This window comes from Galeopterus variegatus, unplaced genomic scaffold (genome assembly GCF_000696425.1).
Source record: "Galeopterus variegatus unplaced genomic scaffold, G_variegatus-3.0.2 Scaffold5695, whole genome shotgun sequence".
NCBI classification, from domain to species: Eukaryota; Metazoa; Chordata; class Mammalia; order Dermoptera; family Cynocephalidae; genus Galeopterus; species Galeopterus variegatus.
In genome coordinates, this window is record NW_007731806.1 from 116419 (window position 1) to 129585 (window position 13167).

Below are 13167 nucleotides of genomic sequence, written 5' to 3' on the forward strand. Positions count from 1 at the left end.
AATTTCCAAAGAGTGATAAACTTCACAGAGCTCTGCTGTATTTCTGCATAGGATCTGCCATGTTGTGGGATGTGCTGGAAAACGTGTGTCTGCAAAGACTCCTCAGAGGAGAGAATCCTGAAGAATGAGCTGCTAGAACATGAGCTCACGCTTTTGTGGGATGTGCAAAGACTCCTCAGAGGAGAGAATCCTGAAGAATGAGCTGCTAGAACATGAGCTCACGCTCGTGATGGTTTGCCTCCTTTGGATTTTGGGTGCTGTATAAACAGGGCCCTTAAAAAGAAGTCATTCCCTTAGCTATGTTTTTTGAAAATGTAGTCTTGGTCCAAGGGGTGTAAGGTGACACTGGCAATAGTGACAAAATGAATCACTCATACTTAGGGCTTGCAGGGATGTGGAACTTTGAGCAATCACATTGCCTACAATGTGATTCTCTGGGCTGAAGGTGGGATCACCCGGGATGCTGGTAAGGAATCCCTGCACAGGACCCTCCCTGGATAAACTGAATAAGAATCTCAGGGAGTGAGGCCCCGACCTGCTTGCTTTAAAAATCTTTCCAGGTAATTTTAACACGGAGTGGTTCTAATCTGGGGTTGGCAACCGCCAGCTTCCCATGGCCAGGCGCTAGATCGACAGATACATGTCACTGTGTTGAGTATTGTTTTTAAGCCCCTGGGGTGTGGCCTGCTGGAAGTTAATTTATTGGAGAAAGCTCTGGACACAACCTTGCAGACGAATCAAGGTGGGCTGAGAAACAGCCTAAGAACCCGGCTAGCCTCTGAGTGCTGCATTTGCTGGCAGGAGTTTCACCCCATCTGGCTTCTCCCCTAACCCCCATTTGTTCTCAGGGAACTCCATATTGCACCATCAGCCTAAGCTAAAAATAATCAGGAAAATAAATCTGTGCAAAAACTAATTAATTGCAAAGAGAAGAACAAATGCTGTTTATTTCTCTAGAATTTACAAAGAGCCCCTATCTTACTAGTTCCACTGATCACCCACACCATATGTACAAGGACACTTTTCCTGAAGGGGAGCTACTTATCGTCTGCCCCCAGAGATGTGACCACACTGGGAGGTGGGAATATAGGGGGCAGAAAAGATGCCTCCCAGGGCTTGGGTCACTCTTCTCCCAAAGAGAACCCTGGCAACTTTCTAAGAGGCTGCGGCACCAGCTGGGACTTCCTGGGAGAGCTCTCAGGTCGCACTCTGAGATCTGCCGACATATTGAGCCCCTCCGGTGTTGCACTGTGGTACACGAATTCAGGCAGGCACCTCGTTAGGCTCCCTGGTAGCCAGGTGTTGAGAAAGGACTAGAGGCAGTTCCACCCACCCACAAAGCCACTGGCTCCTCCTCAATGTCTGAGGACTTAGGCAAACCAGAAGTTGGAGGGTAGATGGAGAACCTCCCAATGGGGAAACTGAGGTGGTTAAATCTCCCCGTGTGGGGAGCCCGGATGTCCGGATGACCCTCATTTCTGCCTCCCAGCTGTAGGGCCATGGGCCGGGTGCTTATTGCTGTGGCTGTGGGGTTCTCGGCCTCTTTCTTCAGGCTGCCAGAATCAGGGCAATTAGTTCCAATTGTGAGGTGGCTTTCTGTATTCAGATGCTTGTCCCTTAAACAGAAGAAAAAGAACAGAATGTATCTGCTAATTTTGTAGGCAGAGAGCAGCTGTCAGATGCTAGGGCTGTTTATTGTTACTCCATTCTTGCTAACTTTCACTGAATTTCCAGCTTTCGTTGTCTGAGTTCTGAGCCACAAGCTACAGGGAAGATACAGCGGTCATACCCAGGTGGCAGGGGATTCAGAATGCTGAGAAGTCATTTTAAAACGCAGCAGTTAAAATTAAGGTAAATTGTCACCTTAGTCTGAGCCAACAGGCCCCAAATTGACTCCCTTTTGGGAAATCACAGCTACTAGATCTTTCCAGAAGTCAAAAACAAAGCTAAATTCGATCGTCACTTTCTAATTTAAAGTCGAATGTTACCCACTTATGAATGAACATCCATCTATGACTTTCATAAGTGTGTAAAGCAGAAAATACTCTAGGGCACTTCAGGTGCCTTAGACACTGGACATGTTTCTGTCACTGAAGTTTCCTTTTTCTAGTCAAGTATCCAAATTATTTCTTTCTTTCTTTTTTTTTTTTAAAGGTGACTGGTAAGGGGATCTTAACCCTTGACTTGGTGTTGTCATAGGGCACTTCAGGTGCCTTAGACACTGGACATGTTTCTGTCACTGAAGTTTCCTTTTTCTAGTCAAGTATCCAAATTATTTCTTTCTTTCTTTATTTTTTTTAAAGGTGACTGGTAAGGGGATCTTAACCCTTGACTTGGTGTTGTCAGCACCACGCTCACCCAGTGAGCAACCGGCCATCTCTATATGAGATCCGAACCCGTGGCCTTGGTGTTATCAGCACCGCACTCCCGAGTGAGCCACGGGCCGGCCCCCAAATTATTTCTTATTGGCTACCAAACTTTGTTATGGAGAGAGTTCACGAAGTCTCCAGCAAACTTCTGAAGAGATCCCAGAGCTTCCCCTTCAGTGCCCAGGAGAAGCTCGTGAGTGGGAACAGGGAGGGACTTCCCGCAATGGGGGAGAAGCCTGGACACACCTGCAGCATCCCGCCTGTGCCTCTGAACAGGTGTGTCCTGCTCACTGCTGTCACTTTTTCCTGCTCTTCCCCATATGTCACCTTCCTCTAGCTTCAAACAGGTGTGTGCAGTAGTTCTAGCAGTAGGAGTCCCTTGGGCAGGAGGGAGAGGCCGGAGACTCAGTCCCAGCCCAGGTGGCCCCTCCCGCCCATCCCCGCCGGGCAATGGCAGGTGGTGACCACGCTTGTTGGTCAGCGCCTGCCCCATGAGAGTTCTCACCCGGGGGCACAGCAGAGGCCTATGCGGGGATTTAACTACGTGCCATGGGTCATCCGCAGAAATTGCGAAACAGTCCGTCTCCACAACATGCAAGGAGGCTGTACCTAGTGAGTCGAACTTTGCTCCCAGTCCTGCCTGAGGAGCAAAACGTTCTCCAGCCAGGGGTGGTGACATCACCGTCTGTGTGTGGCTGAGCTGATAAGTCCCCCTCTTCTGTTCGCTCCGTCCTCCTGTGGGTTTTTAAGGGCCATGTGGCCAGGGTGCCACACTCGTTCGCCTTCTCCTGCCCACCCCTTGTCTTTCCTGCACCTTCTCGCTGCCAGCCCTCACCCCCTCTGCCCTGCCTTCCCCAGCACTGCCATGGCCCGCCCCTCCTGCTGCCCATCTGGGGAGGCTTCTGGCCCTGGGCTCAGCCACGCGACACATGCCTCTCGGGATGGGATGCCTGTGCTCTCTGGATTTTTTCAGTAAGACTCCTTTGCTACCAGCCCCTGAGGGCGGGTCTCAGATGCCCAATTGCAGATGCGCCAGCCACATCTCATTCAAGTCCACTCTCTGTCCAAAGGTAGGAAGTTTATCTCCCCACAGAGCACTGCTGATTAAAAAGCAAAAAAATAAAATAAAATAAAAAATGGAGTGAGAACATACTCCTTCAGATCTCATCGGAAGTCCTGTGTCCATTGTGGATGAAAGGCTTTAGGAATAGGGTAGGACTAAAGTGTGGGGGGAGGGGGACAGGCTGGCAGGGGCTTTGGACTCAGGCCTCACGAAGAGCTCTGCAGAGATGGGGGCTGTTAACCACGTCAGGGTTTATATCCCTCCTCAAATATTTGGAAAGGCCGCCAGGTGGGAGAGGAACTAGTGAATTCTGTGTTGTTCCACAGGAAGAACTGGGTCACTGGGACTGCTGGGTACAAGTCGTGAAGATGCATATTTGGGCTCATCACAGTGAAGAACTTTCAGATAATTAAGGCGATGCAGGGAGGGAAAGAGCCAACCTGCAAAGAGAGGGCTCTGGCCACTGCACACGTTTGAGGAGGAGACTTGGGGTCCCTCCCGTGGTGCTCACAGCACCGTGGGGTCTCCTAGCTGCCATGCCCTGTTCTTTGAGACACTGTGGTTATGGAGGGAAAGCCTGGGTCCCCAGGGCAGAATGCTGAAGGAACACCCCCACCCCCCACCCCCACCCCAGGCCCCAGAAACAAGCAACCTTAACTGCCCTGTCTGGTTTCTGTTCTTTAAAGCTGCTCTGGGCAAGGATGTGAGCGTCCCCACAGTTCTGTCCCTGGGGACCTGAGAAGAAGGAACAGAAAGAAAGAGGCTTTTACTGTTGCTTACCCACCTCACTGTGGTTATTATACCTTGCAATTCCCTATGATTTTGTTAGTATATTATTATCAACTCTGGAATCTTTCTCCCGGATTACTTTTTCCTTTTGTCATTGTGACTTTCATAGAACATCTCTGTAAACACTTTATTAACGTGGCGGCCCTCTCCTCAGGGCCTCTCACACCGACAGCCCGTGGAGATGTTTTGTAGACGTGTGGCTGGGTTGCACAGTAAATGCACTCGGTGGTGTCTGGTCGTTTGTGCTGCAAGCACCGGGGCTAGCAGAGGAGACAGGTGCTCGGGGAGGAAGGCTGGTGGTGGTCAGAGGCTGCATGGCAAGAGCAGGAACTGGTGCTAATGGCCCAGGCACCTTTGTTTCAGTTTTCATGGGGTAGGTCCACATCCGGAGCTCCTTTGCACTGAAGAAATATAACATTTTATAAAATGCTATTAGAATTCAGAAGAAATTAGCTTGGAAAGGCATCTGAAGTCTCACACAAATTCCCAGCTTCCTGCAGCACTGGAGCCCCATGGCTCTGGGTGATGCTGTGGTTTAAATGTTTGTCCCCTCCAAAACTCGTGTTGAAACTTCGTCCACTTGTTACGGTATTAAGAGAGTGGGAAATCTGACTATGGTATTTGAAAGGTGAGGTCTTTAAGATATGGCCCCTTGACCTAGGACTTCCCAGCTTCCAGAACTGTAAGAAATACATTTTGTTTCTTTATCAATTACCCAGTTTCAGATATTGTGTTATGAGCAACAGAAAACAGACCATAAATTACCCAGTTTCTCTGTTATAAACCACAGAACATGGACTGAGACAGGTGCTCTCTGGCTCCAGAGAAGTGGAGTCTGGAAGAAGGGCTAACACCTCTGTTTGCATCAACAGAAGTCATTTTCTTGTCCCCATGGCCAGCCTTTGGCTCTCACCTCCCTGGCCACCTCTGTCAGCCCTTTCTCTCCTGGCTTTCTCTGCTGATAGCCACCCCTGGCTCACTGGAGGATCACAGAAGCCCCAGGGCTGATGGGATCCTCACCGTGCACAGGTTCTCAGAGTGACTCACCCTGTAAACGTCTCCAGGCGGAAGCTGAGTTAGTGCTCAGTGTAAAAGAGGCGCTGTCTGATGAAACTGTGACGAAGCCCACTGGCAAGGATCGGAGGCCAGAGCGCACACACGGCAAGGCTGTCAAGCCCTGCTGCAGGTATTAGGGAGGGCGCACTCTTTCCTAGCGGACTTTAACACTGGGATGAATGTCCAGTCATCTGAAGCACTGCAGTTACACTCATTCAGTCGCAGATTCCACAGTGGGCCTACAGCGAGGAACACGGGGCTCATTCTTGCATGATATAGAGATACACGCATCTCCCACCCACGCTCGACAATCCCTGACTCAAGTCCCTAAGAGGGTGGGATGTGAAGTTGGTGTTTGTGTTATGAACTTACCAAACATTGTTTCAGTTCTAGGAATATTGAACAATTCTTCCCAGAAAACTCTGCATCTGGTGGCTATCCTGTTCCTGGCCCTCAGCTTGTTTACCTCGCTGCTGAGTTCTGGGTTTACCCTGTACAACAGCATCAGCAACCCCTACCAGACGTTCCTGGGACCAGTGGGGGTGTACACCTGGAATGCACTGGGCGGTGAGTGTCCCAGAGAACCACGTCTGTCTTGTCCCCACCTCGCCCCCTCTCCCTCGTGCACGTGAACACAATCACGCTCATGTCATGGAATTACTGGGGCCTATGACGGGCTGGGGCTTGTGCTGGGGATTGCAGCTTATTTCGGTCAATCTACAGCATTTATTAAGCATCTCTGGAAAAAGAATTGTGTTAAATGCACTGGTCAGAAGTAAGGAATGGGGTGAAGAGTTAAGGTGTATAGTATAAGCCAGCCTTTGCTTCTGAGAATCTAATTTAAGGAGTCAAACAAAATACATATAAATCAACAAAACCTTCACTGGGCTTTTGCTATGTGTTTAACTCCAAACTAGGCTCCATGTGACTTATGGGAGGACACACGTGCACATGTGTACACAGCGCATACAAACACACACACACACCTGTTTACTTTCCTTCTCTCTTCCATGTAACAAGAGTCAACGTGAGCTCCAAACATGACACATCACATCTGCACAATTGTGCCACAATAATGTCATTTTGGAGACTCTGGGGCCAACACCCTTCTTGTGGGCTGTGTGTGAGCGCAAGGTGTTCTGTGCGGTGTTGCTAGGTTGTCTGTGTTGGGGTGGAGGATGCAGCCAGACAGGAAGTGAATCCCGGCTTGGACTCACAGTATTCTGGGCTCTCACGGGGGGTTACCAGGGCTCCGCAACTCCACGGCTGCCCAGAGGTAGGACCAGTGGGCGACTCTTCGCCCCGCCCAGCCCGCCTTCAAGTCCCTGCCCTGCCGGGTAGTGGGTTTCTGCTGCTCACTCCCTGTCTCCACCACTGAAACCTGATCTTGGGAGCCAAGCCTGTCCTCCTAAGGAGATGATTCCACAGGTGGCATCATGTGAGTTTCAGGTGAAACATTTTAGCACAGGCCAGAAATGTTCAAACACGGAAAGATGCTCTGGATATTGGGGTGTCAGGAAGCTTCGGAGGAGGAACAGTAGGTGCCTCATCCTGTCCTTCTGTGGAAGGCCAGCCTTACTGCTAGCCTGGTGCCTGTGGCTAGAAGAGGCCCTGTGACTCAATGCCACAGCTACCAGCAGGAACGAGCTGGAGAACAGCGAACAACCATGTCTGTGATGGGGCAACAAAAGGAGAAAAAGGCCTGGCTGTAGCACGGGCTGATCCACGTGATGCAGACACATCTGCGGTGGCCACGTTCAAGCTCCCAGCATGAGGTTACTGAACGTGGAGTTGAGAGGCACAAGCCACCCCAGCATGGCACGGGTGGCAGGAAGCAGCGTGCCTGCTAGAGTGCAATGGCCAACACTTAACCATTGACCCAGGACAATGGGGGAAACTGGGACTGTCCCTGGCAAATTTGGACTCGAGGTCACATTACACACTCACACCCCAGTTCCAAGGACTTGGGGGTCAGGCTAGTTAAGCCACGTTTGTTTATGACTGGCTCTTTTGTGCTTTTTTGCCTAGTGGTAAAAACATACAAATCCCCCAATTTAATGGGCATCCACTAAGGGCCAGGCACAGCTGTCCTGTGGAACCAATATTATGGCTTTCCACCTTGCAGGAGCTCAGCATCAGAGGTTAAGGGACACGGTTACAAACTCAGATATACTCACTCAAATGCCCGGGTTCCGTGCCCAAGCTATTTCTGTGATTATAGTTCACCTGAGTCGGTCAAACCAAAGGTAAACCGATTGGCACTCAATGCCAGGGTGGAGAACAGATTATTTTTATTTTTGCTCAAGTAATTAAGAAGCTAAAGAGAGTAGTGGCTTCAGGCACAGCTGGATTCAGGTCTCGCTCTGACCATGCAATGAGGACCCTGTTTCCCTCTATCCCTCCATCTCTGGATTTCCTCAGCGGTTGCTCTGTCGTTAAGCAGCAGCTTGGTTCCCCTTAAAGGTAAGGCGGCTGCGGCCCAGGAGAAAAGACTTCCTTCCAAGCAGCTAAGAGAAAGTCTGGGCCTGATTCTCTCTGGAATTGCCTGTTCCTCCACCAATCTCCAGCTGGCTGAGGACACCTGCCTACCCTGGAGCTGGGGCTGGGGTCAGCCTTTCCTGCCCACAGAGGAGAATGGGCATTAGTGCCAGAGCAGAGGGTCAGACGTGGGGCCAGCTTTGCAGTGCCTGCAGCCTGCAGGGTTCAGAGCCCAGGCTTCTGGCAGGAAGGAAACCCATTTCCCACAGACTGTGGCTCCCATGTCTCTTTTCCTCCATAGCTGAGTAGAGGGTGGCTCTGCACACGGCAGAGGCCCAGTGCATGTTTGTGGAGGAAAATATGAAAAAAAGAGCCTGACAGCCTTCTCCCCAACCCCCGCCTACTTCCATCAGCAGAGAACTGTTTGACAGGGATAGAATGCCTGCCGCATCCCTTTCCCAGCTCACGGGCAAGTTCTGACACAGACACAGGCTGCTGGGTGGGCGAAGAACCATCTGAGACGCTGGCGTGCAGGGAGCGGACCTGTGTTCTAGCCCAGGCCTCGCCGTCCCAGTGCTTGGATAAGCCAGACCTTTGTCCTGAGTTGCTCTCTGGGGATTCCTGACACTCTGCACCCACTCGGAGAGCTGGAGAACTTGGTGAAAACTCTCACTCACAGGAGGCTCAGCCTACAGAAGGGCTTGGGTATGGGGATGGCACTGCAGCGTCCTTGGGTCCCTGCGGCGGAAAGGCTGGGTCAGGCTGACTTCTGGGAGCCCTGGAGCCAGAGGGAAGGGCCCAAACCCCTGTGGGGGCTGAGTTTGAACAAGCTCTGCTTGGCTGGCAGATGGCGGGTGGGGTCTAGCAGGGCAGAAGAGGAGTGGGAGGCGGAAAGGCTGGGTCAGGCTGACTTCTGGGAGCCCTGGAGCCAGAGGGAAGGGCCCAAACCCCTGTGGGGGCTGAGTTGGAACAAGCTCTGCTTGGCTGGCAGATGGCGGGTGGGGTCTAGCAGGGCAGAAGAGGAGTGGGTTTTCTGGCTGTTTCTGAAGCAACGGGAGCAGATTGTGCTTTGAGGAGAAAAATAGCTGCATCGCCTCCCAGGTCCTGTGCGCACCCCAGCCCGTCCTCTGCACCACCCTGGCCTGGGCCAGGAGATGTTACTGTACACTCAGAGGAGGTTAGGGCCAGAGGGGTCTCTGCAGACTGTCTGCTCCAAATACGTTCATGCCACAGCTGAGGAACCCAGAGAGCAGAAAAGGACGCGGCAGTTCACGGGCCCAGTGGTGACAGGCCGGTGTAGAAGGCAGGGTCCCTGAGACTTCGGGAGCTCCTCATCTGCCCCAGGGCTTCTTCCAGCCCCTGGTGAATCCTTCTGTCCCAGGCAGCTGGAGAAGCAGGCAGCGAAGAGTCCAAGGCTCCAGTGTCTTGTCCCTAAAGGGGACTCAGGTTGGTGTCTGTGTCGTGCGTTGGCCCCTCCCAAACCAAATCAAAGCTCTAGGCCGCCCACTTTAGGAAAAAGTTTTAACCCTGCATTCATCCTGGCCCTTTATGAGTAAGCTTTTATAAGGAACTTCACAAGACGAGAATGAAGGATAATTAAGGCATGTGGGGAGCCCAGAGAGCATCAGAGGACTGGGGCTTTAGGACGTACAGATTACCAAGAAATAAAACGATCGCACGGAGGACGAAGGTCTGTCATCAAGGACTGTTAAACATCCTCCTCACAACAAACCCCTCTAATTAGTGCCTTTGGGGGGCCGTTTGGAAAACCTCCCCGGGCGTGGGTTATTGCCTGGATACATTTGATGCGCAAATGTCCTTTGAGTTGTGGGTGCACATCAGCAGATGCAGCGTCCTGGAGGACTTCCATCTGGGAATTTCCCTGACGGCCACCCACGCATGGTCAGACCCGAGGGGGCGAGCCCTGCAATATCCAGAGCCTCAACCTCTTGCCCGAACCTTTTATATAACACCTTTATTGAGACATGATTCCCAGACCATATAATTCATCCATTTAAAGTGGACAACTCAGTGGCTTTTAGAATGTTCTCAGGCACTTGCAGCCATCGCCACAGTCAATTTCAGAATTACGTCACCTCAGAAAGAAACCCCCTGCCCTTTAACCCCCCTCCCAGCCCACCTCCAGCCCTGAACAACCGCGAATCTACTCTTTTGTCCCCATCTTCTCCCTTGGAAGATGAGGAATGAGGCTCAGAGAAGCCACACAACTCGTCCAAGGTCAAGCCACCAGGGCTCTCAAGCCCTCTCCCTCTGACTCCGGCACCATGTGCTTCTAACCAGGCCTACGCACTCTCCAAAGTCTGTTCTAAGGGACATTCTCTAGGGGAGGACACTGTGAGGAAAGAAAAATAGGAGATAAAAAAAAAATTCTCTTCTGAAATGAGTTTAATGAGGAAATCCATCCTGGCTAAATGCTATTCCCCGTGGCATCGTGTAGAGTGAAACTGAAGCTTCCGAGCTGCCATTCGAGGCTCTCCAAGGGTGGTCGTACTTACGTGTCCAGTGCTGAGGACTCTGAGGACCTCTGTCCATGGCTGAGCTCCTCCCACTGTCCTCGATGCTCCAGCCTCACTGCCCACCTGAGTCGAGGCCACCTCTCCCATCTGCGATGCTGTTTTCCTTCCTTTCCAAGCCTTGTTCATCCATCCAGACCCTTCTGGCGTTTCCCTGTTGACTCTCCTGTTGACTCGCCCCCTCATTCAGCACACTTGTGACATATGTTGTCCTGAGACAGGGCTGTTTTGTAGATCAGTGGTGCAGCCACTGCTTCTGAAAGGACCTGAGCTGAGGCATTTGCTCTCGGTCCACAGGGTCCTGCACAATTTCCAGCATTTGGTGCCTAAAAGCGTAGCTCGTGCCTTCATTTCTTTCTCCCTAATGCTTGAAAGAATGTAAACCCCAGTACAGATTTCAATAAACACCCGTAGAGTATTATTCCTCTAAGAAAATAAGTGGCATTAAAAAATGTATCACCATGTCATTTATGAAACTTGATCTTCTTTCCAGCATCCTTCATTTTCGTGGCCATGATACTGTTTGTGGGGAACACAGAGTCCAATCACCTCTCCGAAAAGTTGTCCCAGACGCTTTATTCAACAGTCACCAATGAAGGAACAACCCATAGTTATGGATACTCATTCTGGCTCATACTGCTTGTCATTCTCCTCAACATTGTCACCGTGGTCATCGTCATTTTCTACCAGAAGGCCAGATACCAGCAGAAGCAGGAGCAGAGAAAACCCATGGAATATGCTCCGAGGGATGGAATTTTATTCTGAATTTAGTTTCATGTCACTTTGGCATTACATCTACTCTATTTTATGTCAGCTGCCTGAGCAGTAACTGGCTGGCTTGTCTGGACAATCAGCATGGTAAAGGGACTGTCACTCATGATAACTTTTGTATTTCATGAAAAGGATTTTTTCCATGTCAGGCAGGGTTGGGAGATGAATGGGAAAGGTCGCCAGTCTATGTAGTGTTCTGAGCAGTAGAATGACTATCAGCCTATGGACCCTTCCCACGTAGTCTCGCTATCTGAAATAATAAAGGTTTGTGTTATGCACCTTTCCTCTGAGTAGCTCAAAGCACTTTAGCACCTATGATCTTTCCCCTCAGGAGGGACCAGGTATTTTTATTCTACTCTATGAATGAAGACTTTTAGGTACAGACGGATTCGGAATTTGTCTTCCTAGGACCAGGTGTTGCAGGCAGAAGGAGAGGCTTAGAAGCAAATTACCTGTTCCTCTAGACCCTCCGTTGCCAACATAACTCAAACACCATGCTGATATGTGATCCTCAAACCCGCTTTTGAGGTTCCAGCTGTGGATTTTAGAGGGAAGAAATTAGAAGTGGGAAGATAAGAGAAAGATAAAAAGTATAACCCTATGGTCTATATGCTAAGGAAGCCAAATTTTATATTTTTGGTTTAACAGGACTGTGGTGAATTCAGTCAAAATGGAAATGAAACATTGCAGCAAGTTTTAACAACCACCCTATCAGTCAACCCTCTGCTTAGTTACCGCAGTGTACACGTAGGTGCAGTCAGTCAGATGGGAGGGTATCGCTCATCAGCAGAGCCCTGCCCAGCCAGAGTCGGAGGAGGAAGTGGGTTAGAACACATGGCCTGTAGGCATTCACTCCCTGCATTGGGGCCTGGCAAATGTGGAGCCCGGGCATTGGGTAGCCCTCTAAAGACAAGTTGGGTGAAATGGGTTCACAGTTTCATAGGAAGACAGTGGTCAACCAGGAAAACAACAAAAGGCATCAGAATGAATTCAATCTATCTTGCCAGTAGGATATTTTCCCAGAAAACCACTTTGAGAATCTTTTGAGCTTGACTATCTCACAAGGGAGCCAGGTTGAACATCAATAGGATTCTGAAATGGTCACCTTTCACATCTCGATGGAATGAGAGCAAACAGGAGCAGAATTCCCTAGGAGTAATTGGCAAAGCAGCAGCTCTTTGGACAGAGGAGTTATCATTTATGAAACTCTCAGGAATTAACAACCTTCTTACTCATTTTTAACAATCTGTCTTATAAATAATATTATTCATTCAAGAAATATGCTCTGGTTGGGTCCCTGCCATGTGGCCAGCACAGTGCTCACCTGGGTATTTGCCCCATGGAGCTGACAGTCAGGCAGACAAGTCAGACATTCAAAGAGCAAGGACTGAATTCCACTTTATACAGGTAAATATATATATACATAAATATATATATACACATATATACAACAAATGTTGTCAAGGATGTGGAGAAAAGGGAAACCTTGTATGCTATTGGTGGAAATTAAATCGATGAAGCCACTGTGGAAAACAGCATGGAGGTGCCACAAAAAATTAAAAACAGAACCACTATATGATCTAGCAGTCCCACGTGTGGGTATATATCCAAAGGAATTGAAATTAGAATCTCAAAGAAATATCTGAACTCCAATGTTCACTGCAATATTATTCCCGATAGCCAAGACATGGAAGCAACCTAAATGTCCACTGATGGATAAATGTATGAAGAAAATGTGGCCTATAAATACAATGGAATATTATTCAGCCTTCAAAAAGAAGGAAATCTTGCTATGTGTAACAACACGGACAAACCTGGGGAACGTTATGCTAAGAGAAATAAGCCAGATATAGAGAAGAAGAGTACATGATACCATTTATATGATGAATCTAAAATAGTCAAACTCATAGAAGCATAAAGTGGATAGATGGTTACCAGGAGCTGATGGGAGAAGAAAACAGGGAGGAATTAGTTGACAGGTATAAAGTTTCAACTACATCAGATGCATAACTCCTAGAGATCTGCTGTACAGCATAGGGCCTACACTTAACAATATATATTGTATACTTAAAAATTTACTAGGAGGGTAGATCTGATGTTAAAGTGT

The 13167-nt window shown here is 49.5% G+C and overlaps 1 protein-coding gene across 1 annotated transcript in view; it reads left to right on the forward strand.

The window, feature by feature from the left end:
• CLRN3 (clarin 3) overlaps positions 1-11313 on the forward strand; it is a 14033-nt gene extending 2720 nt beyond the window's left edge. The window contains exons 2-3 of the mRNA XM_008589851.1: positions 5665-5844; positions 10783-11313. Of these exons, the coding sequence (XP_008588073.1) occupies positions 5665-5844; positions 10783-11054 (452 nt within the window). The 3' untranslated portion in view covers positions 11055-11313. The remainder of the gene's footprint in view (positions 1-5664; positions 5845-10782) is intronic.
• The last annotated feature ends 1854 nt before the right edge of the window (positions 11314-13167 follow it).